General features: G+C 42.7%; 1 protein-coding gene across 10 annotated transcripts in view; it reads left to right on the top strand.

Annotated features, from left to right (window-relative positions):
• Rdl (Resistant to dieldrin) overlaps positions 1 to 20,000 on the top strand; it is a 387,780-nt gene that overhangs the window by 230,478 nt on the left and 137,302 nt on the right. For 9 of the 10 annotated variants that reach the window (XM_070133021.1, XM_070133025.1, XM_070133024.1 and 6 more), the window contains exon 4: positions 14,524 to 14,591. In XM_070133021.1, coding sequence (XP_069989122.1) covers positions 14,524 to 14,591 — 68 coding nt within the window. Of the gene's footprint in view, positions 1 to 14,523; positions 14,592 to 16,569; positions 16,638 to 20,000 lie in introns of all 10 variants that reach the window. The other variant, XM_070133019.1, reaches the window with a different exon arrangement.

The raw sequence follows: 20,000 nt of genomic DNA, 5'->3' as shown, positions 1-20,000 counted from the left end.
TTTGTGCTTGTGTTCAATAGATAGATAGATAGATAGACAGATAGACAGACAGACAGACAGACAGACAGACAGACAGATAGATAGGTAGATAGAAAGATAGATAAACAGATAGATAGATAGACAGATATATGTATATATGTGTGTGTGTGTGTGTGCGCCAGTTCCAGTCCCCGTCGCGCATCGTCCTCCGCCCGGCGCCTTCCACCCTCGCCGCCCACTTCAGCTCATGTCCCTCTCTCCTTTACGACCTCGAAGGAAAATAAAAGAACCGCCGAAGAAATTGCTACAAAGGCAAGCAGAACAAATAACATGTAGAACAAAGGTAGCAAAACAAGGCCGGTTTTGAGGGGGATGTTTAAGAATGTTCGTAACAGAGAGGTTATAATCACTTAAACGACCGTTGGCCATTTCGATTATTACTAACCATCTCGCCCATATTCTTCCCCGTGAAATGATATAAAAAAGTACTCACAGTAAATATCCCTTTCATTGGTTTATCATTTTTTTCCCTTTACTTAACCCTCCTTTCTCCCGTGCGATAGAGACAGCGGGATCAAACACTATTGTCCTAGGGAAGTTGATTCAATGTTTAGGGTAACGTGGATTTGACAGTTCGTTGTGTCATTTGATTTGAGAAACTGGGAAGAAGTCGTCTACCTTTTGCCTCGAGGAATGTGTTTTTTTCCTCTCTATCTTTCTCATTTTTTAAATATTTTTTGTGAGTGTTTGAAATATCTACTGAATGTATACAGCCAACTCTCTCTCTCTCTCTCTCTCTCTCTCTCTCTCTCTCTCTCTCTCTCTCTCTCTCTCTCTCTCTCTCTCTCTCTCTCTCTCTCTATCTATCTATCTATCTATCTATCTATCTATCTGTCTCTCTCAATCTCTTGCTCCTTTCTATCTTTTATTCCACTTTCTTCTATTAACCCAAAAGAAAATAATTCTTGGAAACAGTGGGATCAGCATTTATGATTAATAAGCGGAACTGAGCAAGGAGTCCCGTGAATGGAAACGATAAACAAAAATATATAGGACATAATTGAAGAAAATAAAGCCGTAATAGAAAATCTAGGAGAAGAAAAAGAAGATGACGTCCCGTTCCCCACCTCCTGAAGGCCGAACACTTTCTTGATAAAGTGGGCGCCGTTTCTTCAGTCTCCACTTGATCTATAGAGACCGGTTACCTCGGCCGGAGAAAAGAGCGGCTTCGATTGTTCTCGAACCTTCCAGATACCATTAAAGTGATTACCGGGCGATTCGGATACTCCATCAAAATGTACTTCCCTCTTCAAAATAGTCCTGGCTGGCGGTCAACACATTAACATTGTTAGGCACCGAAGGGGAACTTGTCTGAATGCGCGGCTCCGGTTTAGAGATCATTAATTTCCCCTTTTTTCTGTATCAGTGAATCGCCGCAGTTTTAACAAGAAGGGTCGTTTATCTATAAAAAAAAGACGAAAAAAAGATTATTTGAATAAGGAATCAGAGATAGATGAATTATTCTGTATCAAAATATGAGAGATTCCTTAGCCTAGGACTGCCATACGCTGAATCCCCAGCTTTTGCTTACAATAGCTTTGGCATAACTGGAAGTCTTCAAGTGCATTGGGAATCATTCAAGACGCCAAGACAAGTGCAAAACAAACCCAGAGGTGAAAAGACATTTCCGCTGAATGTTTGTAGACATAATCGAAGGTGGAAAATAAAAGAAGAGGCGAGACAGTCCTATCTACCAAGGGTGTAGACATATCATTACAGGCCAAATGGTCCATTGAAGGTAAACTCCCATCACTGCAATTATTTCGAATCCCTCCCCCACCCTCCCCCACCCCTCGGCCCTCTAAAGGGAAATATCCGATTTTCTTGTGTTTCTGAACCACTCCTGAGCGGCGCGTAGTATTTCTGTCATTTAAAGATCCCGGGAAGATTGGGGGAGAAAATTCCCAGAAAAGTCTTCATTATCCGGCAAGTCTGACTGTTAATATTGCGACTCTGTGATTTCCTTCTGGCTTTTTAGACCCCGTTTCCCCCTGTTTCCCCCAACACCAACACTCGCGTTCATACAGTAGAAAAACGTCAATGTTTAATCACGAAATAAGTTCACTTTCTTCCTCCTTTTTTAACCCTTTCGATCAAGCATTAAGGAAACCAAAAGGCTTTTATGAACCAAGGTTATATAAAAGGGAATTTCTTTTTCTCTTCCTTTTTTTTTTTTTTTTTTTTTTTTTTGTCTGGAGGGAGATTAACCATGTCAGACGAAGCTTTAGAAATGGATTGTCGCTGTTAAGCGAAAGTCAACATCGGCGCTGTGTACACTCAGCCATCGTTACCGCTGTGTGCGCACTCGCCGTCCGCCGCGGAGTGTGTACACGTTAAAATTATTAGCATGAGGTAAGCAAACCCGCAGGGTGGTATTTGTTAGGGCTTCGTTGTAATTAAGGCTCTTCGGTGTGTTTCCTCACCTTTTTTCGTTCGTTATTTCTGTGTCTGTTTCTCTTATTGCTGTTTGTTTTTTTCTGTTATTATTGTGTCTTCATATACACAAAACACACACATCTATGTGTGTCCATCCTTTCTTCCTTTTACTTCCTTCCTCCCCCTCTCACCCCTTCCCTCCATTCTTCCCCATTCTTCCCCCCTGATCCTGATTCTTCCTCCTCTTCCTCTTCTTCCTCTTCCTCCTCTTCCTCCTCCCCCTCCTCCTCCGCCTTCACTTCGTCTGACTTTATGGTCCTTGGCAGATCACCGTCACAGAACTCCAATTTCGAGTGAGATTTTTTCCGCTCAGTGTTCTCGCCGTTACGTTGGTTCGGAAGAGGTACTTGGGAAGATTCCTTCGCTGGGAAAGAGAGAGGGAGAAAAGGGAGAGAAAGAGAGGAAGAAAGAGGGAGGGAGGGAGAAAAGTGAGGGAAAGAGAGGGAGGGAGAAAAGTGAGGGAAAGAGGGAGAGAGGGAGAAAAGTGAGGGAAAGAGAGGGAGAAAAGGGAGAGGAAGAGAGGGAGAAAAGGATTAGAAAGAGAGAGAGAGAGGGGGAAAAAGGAAGAGAAAGAGAGGGAAAAAAGGGAGAGAAAGAGGGGGGAAGGTAGGAAGGGATAGATGGGGAAGGGGACGGAGGGTAAAAGAGGGAGGGAGAGAGAATGAAGGAGAGAAAGAGAGAGAGAGAGCGTCTCGACCCTAATCTGCGTTCAGTTACGTTCTCAGGACCTGGCGTCTGCTCTTTGTATGTAGCAGTTCTTAAACGCAGATTTTTGCACTCTTTCTTTTCTTTTCCTTTTTTTCTTTCTTGTAGACTTAATTTATACGCTTAGACACGATATGATAATTTGAGAGTCTTGTTAGATTGCATGTATTTTTTTTTTTTTTTTTTCTTGGGGTAAATTTATCGTTTTGTGTGTTTTGTATCTTTCTCTTTTTTTAGGACGGTTGGGGGTGGGGAGGGGAGAGAAATAAGAGGGGGTGCTATCCATCGTTAATCTTGATTGCGTGTGTTCGTTATCTTCTAATCAGCAAAAGTTTATTCGACACTAAGGGAGGTTAGTATCTGTTTTCATTTCTTTCGTTCATTTCCCTTTCGTTATTCGCCGGTTTCGCGTCGCTTCGTTTTTGGCTACATTATCCTCCTTCGTGTTTTTGTCACTTCTTCACTCGTGGCTACTTTTCCGGACCCATTTCCGACGGGGCTGAATTTTGCTTTATTTACACTGGGGTTCAATAAGCGGCCGTTTGCTTCGGATCAGACCAACCTTTATGGGAATCGATTCACGTGCTATTCCGGTTGTTCCAAATCGCTTTTGTCGCTGGACAAATTCCCTCTCACTCTTTTTGTTTGCCTATCTGTCTATTTGTCAAGCTATCTATCCATTTATTAATATCTTTGTGTATCTGTTGATCTATCTATCTATCCATCAATATATTCACATATACTCTCTCTTTCCCTCCCTCTCTCTCTCTCTCTCTCTCTCTCTCTCTCTCTCTCTCTATATATATATATATATATATATATATATATATATATATATATATATATATATATATATATATATATATCCCTCTCTCTTTTCTATGATTCTTGTGATGTTAATTAGATCGGGATGTCGGAAGGGGCAAGTTCCCTGCGGTACTGTAGTAGGCGAGACGAGCCGTGAGGTGAGTCCTTGGGGATAGAAGGGGGCCACAGACGGAGAGGGGGGGGGGGCTTATGACCTACTTACCACGCCTCGCAACTGTACCACAGCTGACCTAGTTTTATTCCTTTCCTCGCCTGGGAAACTTCCGCTGAACCATCGCTCTATTCCTTCCTGTCGCCGAATATTTCTTTCTCTACTTTTCACTTTTCCAGCTCACTCTTTATCTAACTCCTTTGTCTCTGTCTCAGTCTCAGTCTCTCTCTCTCTCTCTCTCTCTCTCTCTCTCTCTCTCTCTCTCTCTCTCTCTCTCTCTCTCTCTCTCTCTCTCTCTCTCTCTCTCTCCCTCCCTCCCTCCCTCCCTTTTGCTCTCTTTCACTCTCACTCATTCTCTCTGTCGAATATAACAACGCAAATCTTAAGACAAAGGAAGTATAAATACCAACAACCGTAGACACTGATAATTAATTTAACCATTGGTGTCTATGACTCCTGCATTCGTTACTTCCGAGGAGACAAGTGGATGACACAAGGAACCGTAAATCTTAAAGCAGTTTCTTTATCGCTTCCATAACAAAGGTCAGAGCAAAGACCTCTGCCTGAATTTTTCACGGTCAGTCGGATGAGTGAGTGTGGCAAACATCATGAATATGATAGGGGAAGATGTGGTGGGAGGGAGGGGCTGTGGGTGGTGAAGCGGTGGTAGGGAGAGGGGCTGTGGGTGGGGAAGGGTTGGTAATAAGGAGGGTTGGGAAGATGGGAGGAGATGTGGGTGGGGGATAGGTAGTGAGAGGGAGGGGCTGTGGGTGGGGAAGGTGATGGGAGGGGCTGTGGGTGGGGAGAGGAAGAGGGAGGGAGAGCGGAAGCGCGTCTGTGAGAGATCCCTCCCGACATGCTGTTTTCCTCCACCCGGGCGGTTAGAGTGTAATGACAGCGCCATCATCGTCGGTTAGGGTTCTGCGAGGTTCTGGCGGGGCTGGGCTTGGGACATGGCACGAGATAATTAAGGATAATTACATCACATAGAACAGCCATTACCGCAGGAAGGGGTTCTGTTTACAAATAACGCACAATAATCCCCCCGGGAGGAGGTGGCACTCCCGCCAGCCCCTGTGCTATGGCACCCCCGCACCTGGTTTAGCAGGGCCGAGGCACAGGTGGTGATGAGGGCGGCAGCGCTCAATACCTTAAACCGTGGATCAGATCCGCTGTCGAAATATCCTGTATAACCCTTTGATCCCGATGTTTTATAACTTAGCACTCAAGCCCTCGTGTGACAGCGGATCGCACGGGACTGTCAAATCATCCTTCATGTTGTGCTAACTAATTGTGGTAATGATACCTTAATGATATATCGTACACATGCCGGGTACATGAAGCCCAGAGATGCACCGCGGATGCTTAATGAGGACAGTAATTTTTTTCTGCGGTACTGATACACATTTTTTTATATAGCACAAAGGATGCGTTACAGATTAAGGAAAAAATATAAGTATATAGAGTTTTACTGAAGAAAAAATTCTAACAAACATTCCATTCAGAATGTTGTTGTTTTTCTTTCACCTAAGCCTGGCCTTGAGTTAAACCACAGAGATTTCACGACGAGAGGAAATGGTGCGCTTCTTAAACATATGCCAAGGAAACCGAGCTCCTTGAGCATAGTCTAGTGGGGGAAGGGGCTGGGAAAGCCCTTGATATGTTTCCGGAGGGGCTAATGCAAGGGACTTCCTGGAGCTGGTAATGAGCCGGAGGGTAAATAGACCTACAGGAGACGAGTTAGAAGCTGTGAGTGGCCCTACAGAAGTGCTAATGAGGGGAAAGGGTGTGAGGAATCCCATCGGAAGAGTTAGTGAGGCCAGAGCGTGAGGGAGGCCGAAGCGGAGGGTGTAAAAGCGCCGCCATAATAGCGTTTAGGAAGGGAATGGGCGAGAAGACAGCGAGGGAGGAGCGGGGGACCAGAAGGGAGGGCGAAGGGGTCGCTGAAGGCGTCATGACAACACAACGGGGGCGTGGAGGCCTACCCCTTGTGCAAGGCTCGAGGAGTAAATGCATAAGGGAATCTCTTACGGACACGTGAAGGTTTCGGTCTCTAGTGGTAATGGAGGTTCCCGCGGGGAGTCCCTGATGGAGGCCCCTGGAATAGTGATGGGTCGCCCGGGGTGTTAGCTGTGCCTCGCGTCACGCAGGCCCGCCGGACGTGCCATTGGATCGCATGCAGATAATTTGGGTCAACACGAGACGCACGCGATCTGTCTCGCGGGACCTCGGGCCACACTACACCCCCGCCCTCCGCCTCTTCCTGCTGCTCTTTCTGTCTTCGTCTCTTCCTTCTCTTCCTTCTGCTCTGCTCCTCTTCGTCTTCTTTTATTCCGCCTTCTTGCAAAATAACATGGGTTGTTTATATGAAGACAGTTACAGTGTCACCTTCTATATGTGTCATTAGCTTTAAGAAAATATAGTTCCCATCTAAAAGGCATTAAGATATTAAAAGATACTTAACAATGTAAGAGAGAGACGAAGGATAAGAGAAACCGAGACATAAGAAAGAAAGATAAGACATCGAGAACTAAGACACAGAAAAAAGTAGGTCGCAAAAAGAAATAAAAATAATGAACACAAAAAAAATTATCAGTTTCCAAGAATTACACATTCCGGTGACAAACAAAGAAACGAATAAATCCCTTTGTGGCAACCTCCCCCACCTGTAGTCTCACGCCACACTGGGTGTATTGATTAAGACAATGTTCGTGCCACCCAACACCACCCAGGCTAGCGTACGTGACAGCGAATACCCGGGACACGGACGTTCAACGAAACACTAAAAGCAACGGGAAGCATAACACACGCGCTAATATCCATGCACGACATAGGAAAAGCACAGTGCGAGAAACCGTGTAACCATGGCGACAGTGCACGACAACAGACAGATAACGTACACGGTAGCGTACACCCGGAACAGGAAGGAGAGCTGTAAAAAGTTATTCGGCAAGCATGCGTCGTGAGTGCAGTCGCGAATGCAGTCTCATATGAACCATGATTAGTTCTTTGATATATGTTAATGCTTATTACTGCCACCGATATCTGCACTCTCATTATTGCAGTTACTCTGGGTGTGCTATATATCACCGTCTTTTAGTTTTAAGGGTTGGAATTATGCCCTTATTGCTATTTTCTTGCTCTCGATAACGCTGATGCCTTTGTTTCTGCTTTGTTTAATGTACATCTGGCTTCACGTGGTGTCGTTTTGTTCTCTTTTCTTTTCTTTTCATTTACTTCGTAAAGATATTATGATTTATACGCCTGAGTCATGTTAATTCACACCGTGCTGATACCATTCATGGGCATAATTCCAAAAGTCGCTCAGGCTGAAATCACACCAAGCGGATTCAGCCCAACGTTGGCCCGTAATCCCTTCGAAATCGACGCAAAGTACATAATCTCTTGCCCTGGAGAGGGATTTTGCGATTCGCCAAGCCTTGTTTGGTGCAAGACCCTAACAAGCAATCAGAACTGCGTCCTGGAAACCCTCAGAGACAAATAATCGGAGAAGATCACTTGGGCCGAGCGTGAGTCGCGGTGCCAAGTGCCTCGAGTGAGACAGCCAGCCAATCAGAGGCTTATTGCTTTGCCAGGGATTAATCACAGGACTGGCGTTGCAAGCCCCTCTTCGAGTACATCCGTCGGCTCAGTGGTAACCTCTTGAGGATCTCCTCCAGGCTCTCCCAGCCTCCTGCCTCTTTCTCTTCTTTCCTTCCTTCTTTTATTTCTTTCCTTCCCTCTTTCCTTCTTTCTTCCCCTCTCTCTTTCCTTCTTACTTTTCTGTCCTCTTCCCTTCTTTCCTTCCTTCCTTCTTTCCTTCTTCCTTCCCTTCCCTCTTTCCTCCCTTCTTTCCTTCACTCTTTCCTTCCCGCTTTCTTCCTTTCTTTCCTTCTTCCCTTTTTTTTGTTGTTTGTTTGTCTTCCCTCCCTTTTTCTTCTTCGCTCTTTCCTTTCCTAGCTTTCCTTTCCTCTTTCCTTCCCTCCTCCCTTCTTTCTTTCTCTCCTTCCCACCTTCCTTCCTCCTTTCCCTCCTCCTTTCTTTCTTTCTCTCCTTCCCACTTTCCTTCCTCCTTTCCTTCCCTCCCACCTTTCTTTTCCCTTCCCTTCCTTCCTTATATATCTTAAGATTATCTCCCTTTCTAAGCCCTTTCTCTCTAGCTCCGCCCCTTTCTTCGTACCTCCTTCCTCTGGACAAAACGAATGTCGTAGAATATCGATAGTGATAAGAAAGATTAATTTCGTTTTGGCGAATTAATGAAAAACGTTAATTTCAACATAACGAGAGAGAAAATGGGGAAATAAAATCGTAGAGAGCGGAAGAAACGATGAGTGAATGTGTGTAGAATTTTGATATATATATATATATATATATATATATATATTTATATATATATTTATATATGTATATCTATTTAACTGTATATATATATAAATATATATATATATATATATATATATATATATATATATATATATATATATATATATATATATATATATTTATATATATACATATATATATATATATATATATATATATATATATATATATATATATATATATATATATATTTATTTATATATATATATATATATATATATATATATATATATATATATATATACATATATAGACGTAAACATTTCTTTTTTCCATATTAACTGTAACAAAATGAGCTTTTTCTCCTCTCTTTTTCCTCAATGTATAACTTCCATCGCAGGGGTAAAAAAAAAAAAAAAAAAAAAAAAAAAAAAAATCTCAAGAATAATAATTCCAGGCTGGACGAAAATAACGGATTATGAAGATAGCCGGGAACGAAGGAGTAATAATTTGAACCATGGGAGATATTTTCTTCCTCTCCTTCTTTCTTTCCTTCTTTTCCTTCTTTCTTTATTTCGTTTTCTCTCTCCACTAACTCTCTTTCTGTCTATGTATCTCTCTATCAGTCTTTCTGTTTGTCTGTCTGCCGTTTCTCTTTGTTTATCCATGTCACTTTCTCTACCTTTTTTATCGTTCTTTCCCTCCTTTTTCTTTTCCTTTTTATTCTTTCTTTGTCTTTTTCTATTTCCATACTCCCACTTTTTCTCACCTTATGGATTTTCACTTATTTTTTTCCTTTCCTTTTTTATCAATAAATCAAAAAAACGGACCGAGGCTAAAACGGAAGAACTTTGTTGCAATTTAGTAGCTCGGGTTGTGGTAGGTGATATTAGAGTGATTAATGATAATTGCAGAATCATGCCAAGGAACTAATGGGTGGCATGAAGGTGACGGACAGGGAGACTACAGTACGTGCGTGTGTGTTCGTGTGTGTCCATGTGTGTGTGTGTGTGTGTGTGTGTCCGTGTGCAGGGGGGTGGAGGCGGAGTTGTGTATGTGTGTGTGTCGGTGGGTGGGGGAAGTTGAGTGTGTGTATGTGGGGGTGTGTATGTATGTGTATGAGAGAGAGAGGGGGTGGGGTCTTGGGGGGGGGGGGGGGGTCTGACTGTCAGCCACGAAACAAACAAAAAAATATCCGATAAATTTCGCAACAGCAAAAGTTTATATCTTTAAAAAATGGGGAAAAAGTCTGCAAGAGATTTACACTCTCGAAGCCAGCCAGCGTCCCCACCATCCCCATAATACCACCCTCTTAATCCTATCCCCCACTGCTTCCCCTCTTCCCCAACCCTATCCTTAGCATTTCCCCACTTCCCACTCCTTTCCCAAACCCCCATTCCCTCCCCCCTCCCCCTCCCGAACCTTTCCCCAGCCTATCCTAAATCCTACCCTCTCCCCAGCCCTTCCAACACCCATTCAATCCCCATCCCACATTCCCCAACCCTTCCCATCCCTGTGTCTATCCCCTTCCCCAACCCCACCCCTTTCCCTTATCCCCATCCCCCTCTCTATCCCCTTTCCCCTCTCTACCCTTTCTCCACCCCTTTCCCCCTTCCCCAACACCATTCCCTTCCCCCCTTTCCCAAACCCACCCCTTTCCCCCTTCCCCAATCCCACCCCTTTCCCCCTTCCCCAACCCCATCCACCTCCCCCCTTCCCCGACCCCATTCCCCATTCCCAATAGGATCCCGAACCGACGGGGCGTGACTGTTTCATTAAGATTCAACACCTTATTGCAAAACTTAAAGAACGTCGAGCAGCATAAAGGTTTTTCGAGCGCTTTCCTCCCCGACGCCCATTCATATGGAAATGGCGTCGAGCGTAACCCTGTAGTTCGGCTTTCGTTCCTTGTCGGGAACTGAGGCCGATTCTTTTTTTCTTTTTTCTTTCTTTCTTTTTTTCTTTCTCTATTTCTTTTAATCGTTCAATTAGTTCGTTCATTCTTTTTGTTCGTTCTTTCTTTTTCATTCTTTTATTCTGTTCGTTATTTCTTTTTCCTTATTTCTTTATTTTTTCACCTCTTTCTTTCTTTCTTTCTTTTCTTTCTTTCTTTATATATATATTTATTGATTCATTTATTGATTCATTCCCTTTCTATTCTGTCTTCTTTCTTTCTTTTCTTTCAATATTTCTGTCTTCTTTCTTTCTTTCTTTCTATCTATCTTTCTTTCTATGTTTCCATCTTTCTTTCTTTTCCCTCTTTTTCGTTCGATGGTTTTGCAGGAGAGTGGGAGAAAGAAGGAAAAATGAGTGAGAGAAAGAGGCAGGAGAAATAGATAGAAGGAGGAAGTGGGAGGAGAAAGAGAGAGTTAACACGAGGATAAGAGGAATAGAAAGATAACTAAATATATATATGTACATATATATATATATATATATATATATATATATATATATATATATATATATATATATATATATATATATATAATGAGAGAGAGAGAGAGACAGACAGACAGACAGATACAGAGACAAAAAGAAAAGGAAAAAAAGGGGAGAAACACGGACAGACTACAAAGAATAAGGGAATAAGAGAAAAACTGAAGAACGTGTTTTTCTCTCGCCCACTCCAACCCCGGTGATGACACGAGGGTCAATTCCCATAATCAATAGACATGGGAATCCTAACTTAGCTAATCAATCCTGGCACCAACTGGCACTGGCACCGGTGACATGGCACAGGTGGGACGGGGCAGAGAGGGTCTAAGTCTCACATATCAGTCTAAAAGCATGTTGGAAATCTTAGAGTAATGGCATATCACGCACACGATAAAAAAGAAAAAAAAAATCGCGGTTCTCACTCCGAATAACAAATCGCAAAAAAGGGGTTCGTTAAAAAAATCGCATGGAAAATCGGCGATTAATTCACTAATCGGCAAAGCACGTTACGTAACGGATCGCACGCCAATTTCGCCCGTATATTAACTCGTGGTTGGGAATCTGATGTCGACATTTAACTGCCAAAGGTTAAAGACTTTCGTGGGAACCGAACACGTTATGATCTTTCGTCGCCGCGAGAAAATCTAAACAAAAAGAAAAAAGAAAAAAGAAAAAAAATAGAAAGATCGAGACTAAGGGAGGGAGAGAGAGAGAGAGAGAGAGAGAGAGAGAGAGAGAGAGAGAGAGAGAGAGAGAGAGAGAGAGAGAGAGAGAGAGAGAGAGAGAGAGAGAGAGAGAGACAGACAGAGAGAGAAAGAGAGATGAAGCAATAGATAAGGTTGTGATACCGTGTTATATACAAGGTTGTTTCGACCTTAAGCGGGCTGGAAAGTCTAGGATGAATAAGGTGCACGCTGGTATCGACTTCTTTTATGAAAGATTCAGGCACTTAGCCGACCTGATCGTCCGGAGGTGGCCGCTGCTGGGACATACACGGGTTCTGTTTCTATCTATCTATCTGTCTATCTATCTATCTATCTTCCTGTCTACCTGTCTGTCTATCTGTCTGTCTATCTAAATACCTCTCTATCTTTCTATTATCTAGTTTCTATCTTTCTGTCTGTTTAGTTTCTATATTCTGTCTATCTTTATACCTATCTCTTTATCTATTTTCTGTCTTTCCGTTTGTCTATCCATACATAAATATATGTGTCTATACATATATGTTTGATTTATTTATCCATTTACGTCTGTATCTCCATTCTTAGCCTCTCTCTCTCTCTCTCTCTCTCTCTCTCTCTCTCTCTCTCTCTCTCTCTCTCTCTCTCTCTCTCTCTCTCTCTCTCTCTCTCTATCTATCTATCTATCTATCTCTATCTCTCATATATTTACAAAACTTTCACTAATTTTATGGTAGATAATGGTAATAATAAAGAAAGACCTGGACCTGGTGATCATGATCTATCAATCCTTGGCACTAATTGATTGTGCTATCATTTTCTTGTCATAATAATTCAGGTTTCTTTTACAAGCATCTTTAATTGCAATTTGTATTATATTCATCACATATTGTTTTGTTTCCAGTTCCATTGAGATCAATATTATCTTCATCACAACCATCATCATCACTGTCATCTTCATCATCACCATCATCATCACCATTGTCCTCATTATCATGGCCTTCACCATCATCACAGATTATCATATTTAATGCCTTCCTATTACAATCACAGCCATTGTCATTGTGATCCTGGTCATCGGCATAGCAGTGTCATAACCCATATATTCACAGTCACCACCACTATCATCTTGAAGTCATCATACAAGACGAGTCATCACCACTCTTAACTTGTCTTTACCACTTTTCGTATCATCGCCATTTCCATCGTCATCATCATTCTTCTCTGTTATCTATACTATGATCCCCATTCTTCCCTTCCCTTTAACATCTCTTTCGTCCTTTCTGCCGTCACCAATTCCTTCCATTTTTTTCCCTGTGTCCAATCGTTATCTTTCTCTTCCTTTCTTCCCCTTCGTAATGTTTACTGGTTGTTTCTTCTCTTCTCTTTCCTTAACTACCGTCACCATCCTCTTCTCTTCCGCCTTCTCTATCTCTTCGCACTGCACCATCTCCGTGTAGCCATCTCTCCCCTTCTTCTCCCCTTTGAGAATCGCCACCATCGTCAGTTCTTCCCTTTCTCTTTATCACCTCCAAGAACCAACGATCGCCGCCATCATCACATCTTGCTTTATCTCTATCGCCTCTTCGTCACCGTCACCCCCCATCTTCACCCCCATTCCTGCCACTTCCTTATCACCTCTAATCTTCTGAGAGCATCCCTTCGCCTCACGACCATCGCTCCTACAACGCTCTTCAGAACCTATCTGTTTCTCCCAAGTACAGTGGAACGTCTCCTCAGGTTGCTGTTTGCTCCAGGTTCTTATCTGACACTTCTCCGGGAGTGGCCTGCCTGCACGTCCTCCTGCAGGCGGTGCACCTTCTGGGACGCTCAAGCCCCTGCAGAAGTAGCATTCCAGGAACTTTCTTTTACTTTCCTTATCTACTCCAGGAGCTAAATATATATATATATATATGCCTAGATACATAGATTAGAAGTGCCATAGATAGAGATGGGTTCTGTCAACGTCATATCCTATGCATAAGGCGCATGAATGTCTGCCATTTATCTGGTGATGATGGAGTGTTTTTTTCTCTGTGATCCGCACTGGCCCTTAGATCCTACATGTAGGTATGTTATTTCAAGATTTTACTCTTATGTACTTATGTCGAAGTACTGATGTAGGATCTTCAAATAGTCCGTGCCAGTGCAGGATCTGGGGATCTAGGAATACCAGGCAAATCTCCTCCCTACCTGTGATATTGGCACGTTTCTGCACCTTATCCAGATTCATATCTTACTTTATAAACTGCTTAGCGCCAGATCATATAAAGGCTCAAATTTGTCAGAATGCTAAATGCTAAAAGATTATATGCAAAGGCTTTATACTTACCAACAGTATCGAGATATGTAAGAAACATGATCACTATTCCATCCAATAGGCATGATTTGCCTGCTTGAGTGAATCATAAATCCTCCTCTAACTGCCATAGTAGAGCATAGATATCAAGAGCAATGGGTTAAAGGATACTATTAAACTTCATTTGATTAACATTTCATTTCCAAACTTTTAGAGCAAATTTGGAATGTCAAACATTTTTTTTGTATTTTGTTTATATAAAGTTTCTCATTCCTTTTTTACCTTTAAGTTGCTTTATGTCAAAATGCTACAATAAAACTTGTACGCATGGAATGATTTTTTCATTTCATTTTATAGTGTTTGACTGTCGATCAATTAAGGTTTCTTTTTCTTATTGACCTATAGCTTGATATTCAGTTATCCGAATGAAGTAACCTGATTCAGTGTTGACCTCACTGTTCAAACACATCCGGGCCCTGGATTTTTCTATCCTTTCTATCTTTCTTTTTACCCCTTTTTCTGCAATCGCTAAGGGAGAACGTTCCACTGTAACCATTTTGAAATGTATGTTGTGTGCTGGCTAGTTGTCGCTGAAGCCGGCCCGATGCTGTCTGTCTTTCCAGGGTCGCACGTGGACGTCGGTATAACGATGCATATTCTCAGTATTAGCTCGCTCTCTGAAGTTCAAATGGTACATACATATGCTCTTCGTTGTCGCGCTCCTAAGTACCACTAGTAAGGCAATAATCTTAAGGCGCCGGCCGGGCCAGCGGGACAGAGTGACGAGGACCTGCGGCCGCAAGGCTCCCCGGTACTCTTTTAACGCTCAAAGTGTGGAACCTTGCGTTGTGCCTAGCAAGAAGATGTCCTCGACTTGCGTTACCTGCCCTGATGTTGACTCTAACGTAACGCTCCCTCCCCCCACTGCCTTTTGCTATACGAGGGTAACACAAACCGAGGACCGAGTCATTGTCGTGTCATTCGAACTCGGAGTTATTTTGCGAGTTCCTGGTTGCTTCCCGAGACTGTACACAGCCTCGGGTCTGTACACCAAGGACTGTTTACAGTAGCAGAGGACCTTGCCAGCCTCTGAAGGGGTGATCCAACGTGTTCCGAGGGGAGGTGGCATAGCACTACCTTCCGTCGGCCCTGGATGACCCTTTCCAGACATGTCCGGTCAAAGACTGCTCGCTGGCCGGCTGGTGAGGACCTGTGGAGCGTCACAACGTTTGTGGTGAAGGGACGAGGTGTGTCTTCGCGACAAATGTGAGATGTCATTCGTTGGTCCTTAAGTCTGGATTCAAAGGCATAGAGAACATTCAGCTGCATGTTGAACATTTAACGGAGTGACTTTGAATCTAGACTCAACAGATTTGTTCATGCTATGCAGAAACATCTACGAAATACAGAGTTCCGAATGGCTGAATTAAAAAAAAAAGTATTCTGCACATTCAAAAACATCTTTCTCTTGGTCTTGTTGTTACTGTATAATCAAAGATAGCGATATGCCAAAAGTCCGTAATCCCTTTTCTAATCTTTGGCTTATGATAGCATGTCCTTCCTTGTGGCATTCCGTTCAATCTAATCGTGTTATATAATCTGGATGTTTCTGCTATTTCTTATGAACATTTAGCACAGAGTCGCCTCACTTTTACTGTGGTAGCCAAAGGTTGAGGCAAACCACAATGGTTTCAGTGAATCTTGATGTTCTCCTTTCAATATACACGATTGCAGAATCAACGGTGAAATCAACGTAATTGATCTAAAAGAAAACTGTGCATATGTTGCAAGCACGCAGACCAACCCCTACATGCCCTCCCGCGCCCCCGCCCCCCCCTCCCCTGGATCCCACCCGGTCCGCCCTTCCCCGTCCTCCCCCGGCCTCTCCCCGACACTCTCACCTCATATAGGTTATTTTTTATCCCTCTTTCGTTGCACATTGCTTTTGGCAGCCATTCTACCATTTTTTTCCGCTTTTCAAAATGTATTAGTGTACAGGTAAGGGAGCTGGCGTGAGCCCTACGTTGTACATAATCTGATTTTCTATTTGATTTTAGCAACTTATTATACCTTAATAGATGAATTTACTTATTTTCATTCTTCTCTTCTCTTTCTTAATCTTTTCCTTTGCTTGATTGCTTGTTTCTCTTGGCCTGTCTGAACCCTCTGTGATTTTAATGGAAACATGTCATGTTTCTGATGTTTGATCATTACTCACTTTCCTCGCTTTCCGTTATCAGATCTCACGTGTCATTTACGGATTCAGAATTTTGTTCCATCTACTTTACCTTATTCACCCTGCGTGCCTGCAATGTGCTACGGTGCAGAAAAGTGAGTCTCTCTGTGCTACTTTTTTTTTTTAGGTGCATCAAAGGGAAGGCTGCGAAGGTGTGTATGGACGGTGGTGCGTGGCTGCTCACCTATCCGAGACTCTGGGGAGATCGAGTAGAGAGACCCAGAGCTTGACACACACACACACCAGTACCCGCAGTACCCGAGTGAAGGGAGAGAGGACCCGAAGGCGTTACCCGAGTCTCGTGGCCGTGGGTCCGCCCGCGCCCCGTGCAGACACATCGCCGTAGTCACCTCCCTTTGATCACCCTTTTCCCCCTTGTACAGCATTTATCTTAGTTACTCTAGCGTTGTTTGTATGGGTTGTTTCTTTACAGGTACTCCAGTGATTGTCGGGGTTACGATGCACATTCTGAGTATCAGCTCAGTGTCTGAAGTGCTCATGGTACTAAGCCTTAACCACCATATTATCATAATTATGTGGCGACCATGCAGTGTCCGTCTTGTATTTAACCCTCACATGCACTCTGGCTCACCATCCTGCGGACAGATTGCCATAAGTAGTCCCGTATATCATTTCTTTATTTTTTATTTTTTTCTAATGTAAACTATCTAGAGTGTGGATGCCGGCCCCTTCCAACCTGCATGCCTCTCTGTGCATTGGTCGAGGCGCCGGCGGTTCAGCTCTGGGGTATACAAACAACTGTTTTGAATAATGTGACGATTCATTAAGGTGCTTTGTATACACCAGTTAGTGTGGGTGTTTTTTCATTAAGTGTAACTCCTTTCACTGTATATTCAGATGAGAAGAATTCTAACAATGGCCTTCCACGCGGCAGCCCTAGTGCTACCCTTGGGGGCTACAGTTAGTCATATTGGACAACCAAAGGATGGTCCTGAGCCACGTTTGCAACTCCCAGCATCATTTTTTGTGCTTTGACCAAGTCCAAGTCAACTGCAACCCGCCCCTCCTGGCCACCCACTACCAACCCTGTTACCACTAAGACCCCCAACCTTCACCAACCACCACAGCTGCCACTGACACTTCAAACGCCACTCACATCCAACACCGCCCACACACATGAAATCCACTTGGCAGGAAGGGCGAGGTTTCACATGAGCCACAGCACCAGGCACCCGCCCACGCCTCTACACCCCGCCCATCCTCGGGTGCCGCCCTCAGATCTGAGTGGCACAGCGAAACTTGGATCGCGGGAGCGGCACAGTCAAGTGGTTTCTGGTGGGCCATCCGACATCCCGTGAAGCTCTGGCCCTGGTCAGCAACGGGGCCCTCACGCCCACGCAGACAGTGAACCCCACCCACACAGCCATGCAGACGATTTTTGCCACGCTCATGCAGTGACACGCCCACAAGCTCACACAAACCTTGAAACCTTTACCACCCACACGCCCAACAGAAACACCTCAACAAAAAACACGCCCACAATTACACGAACAGCAGACGCGGGCGCCCACACCCATATCCTGTACAAGAAATCCTCTCTCAACCTTACTATCTCTCTTATGAACACGCAACAAGCACTCATGCGACACCCACACTACAACAGAGGCACAAGATACAACAGCCACACATTATATGCAATCCCAACTGCTTCCACGGTCTATCTCTTGTTCTTTCCCAACTTTCTTAGGGCAACTGAGAAATGTCTTCTCAACTGAGGAATATGTCTTCTCAACACTGTCTTTCCGTGGACGAGACTAAAAACCACTATCTTCCCACACTCTCCTCTTCTGAATTCAAAGTAGACATCACTTAGTTTTATAATCATACATTTAAGTAATTATTGCGTCTTCCCGCTTCTTAATTGCTCCTCAAAGCACACCCAGTTGAGTATGCTCATGCTAAGGTAAGACATTGTGTATTTGGAAGCCAGGCAGGTGCCCGTGTAATTTCAGTACTGATTGTCATATTTATTTTGGTTCTGTTCACCTCAGTGAGGGAGCAAAAGGCATAGACAACATCCATATATTTCTGGGTTAAGAACTTATCATAGTCAAATAGGAAAAAAAAGAATAGTGAAGCTTAATAGTGAAGCTTGGCCCAGTTAACCGGTTGCATGAAAAAAAAAATCGCTTCTACTTCGCGCTTCAATTTTTTTAACCTTTCTGTTTTTCACATCTGTGCCTCGGACTGAAGAAAAACGAATATATTCTTTGCTTGGTTTTGGCCAGTTTCTTCTTCTTCTATTTTCTTTCCTTTTTTTAAACATACATGAAACGTGTATCTGCACGCACTGCCGCATAGCCCCATATATATGTGATCAATTGTTGGGTGCATTAAACTTTGCAATATACTCTAAATTTCTTCTATATGGACTTTACTATAACACTTTACTTATGATACTGAGGTGTCTGTAGCCATTAGCACGAAGACTGACGCAGTATGTGGGTCTATGTGTGCCAAAAAACTGGTGATTTTCTCGCAGCAAATATTTTGCAGCACTGTAAGTTTCTGTTGCAAAAAACTAGCGCACATCTTGACTTTTCATATTAAGTCATCTGCTAGGTACACTTCCGCTAGTTAGTAATTAAACCTAGGCAATCTCACTCTTTGAATATCACGAGGACTCCATCTAGCTAAATCAGTAGACTCACACATTTTGCGACTTCATGAAAAATAAAAGCATAGACATTGTTCAGGATGCTTAAATCTAATTAAAAGATATTAATGAATTTGCTCGTAGAATGAGTCTTGTGATTTAAACAGACTTGTTCCATTCATTTAATTAACTATTCAGATTGAAGAGTTTCAAAGCCTTTTTTTATTCTACTTTTTTCTTAACTAATTCAAACTATCTGCGTCTAAATAAAGAGCCATTTTAAAATGTTGCCTTCTTTTTAATCATCAATAATTAATCATAAATCTTCATAAAAAAGAGAATTTTGGAAAAAAGGACTAAAAAAAAACGATCTCTTCTCGGCTTCTTTAAGAACCAAAACAAAGGAAACTCGACCTCGCTGAAAATGTCTATGTGCGGTGGACTTGCGGACGCCTTCCTTTCCCCTTTCCTGTCTTTTCTTAACTGCTTGGCCCAACTCTCAAGTACTCCGGGTGGCCACTTTCATTCCACAACTGCCGCTGTTGATGCTGCTGGTGCTGCCCGTTGCTACTGCCCAGACTGCTGTTGAAGATGCACTACCTGCGCCCCTCTCGCTGTTCACATAGAGCCCGAGCTAACCCCAACCAAACCCATAGTGGTGTTGGCATTTAAAAAAAAAAAAGAAAAAAAAATGATATCAACCTCACGGGCACGAACGGTTTAAAAAGCTACCCGATGCCCGAACTCCCTGGTTTTTTAGAGTTTAGCGAGTATGGTTTATATTTTTCTCCTTTTTTGTGTTTCCTTTTGGGTTATCTTTACTCCCGTTTTTTGGTTGTTCTTTTTTTGTGTTTCTTTCCTGCCAACTATACCTAAACATGACTTAGGCCGGCAATATCTTAATGTGATTCAACATTTTTTTTTACGTTTATATATATATCTTGTTTAATTAAGTGCACTTGACTGTATAAATAATTATATATATACATGTTGCATAGTTAATTAATTTTTCTATGCTTAAATAATGCCCATTGCCTTGCACTTCAATCACCTAATCGAAAATCTCGATGACCCTTTAATATGTATATATATGAATGTATCTATGTATATGTATATGTATGTATGTATATATATATATATATATATATATATATATATATATATATATATATATATATATATATATATTGATGTATATATTTATGTATGTTTGTATGTATGTATAAATGTACGTGTATATATACAAG

The sequence above is a fragment of the Penaeus vannamei genome, chromosome 18 (genome assembly GCF_042767895.1).
Source record: "Penaeus vannamei isolate JL-2024 chromosome 18, ASM4276789v1, whole genome shotgun sequence".
NCBI classification, from domain to species: Eukaryota; Metazoa; Arthropoda; class Malacostraca; order Decapoda; family Penaeidae; genus Penaeus; species Penaeus vannamei.
The sequence above is the reverse complement of the archived record's forward strand: the minus strand, read 5'-3'. Positions and strand labels throughout refer to the sequence as shown.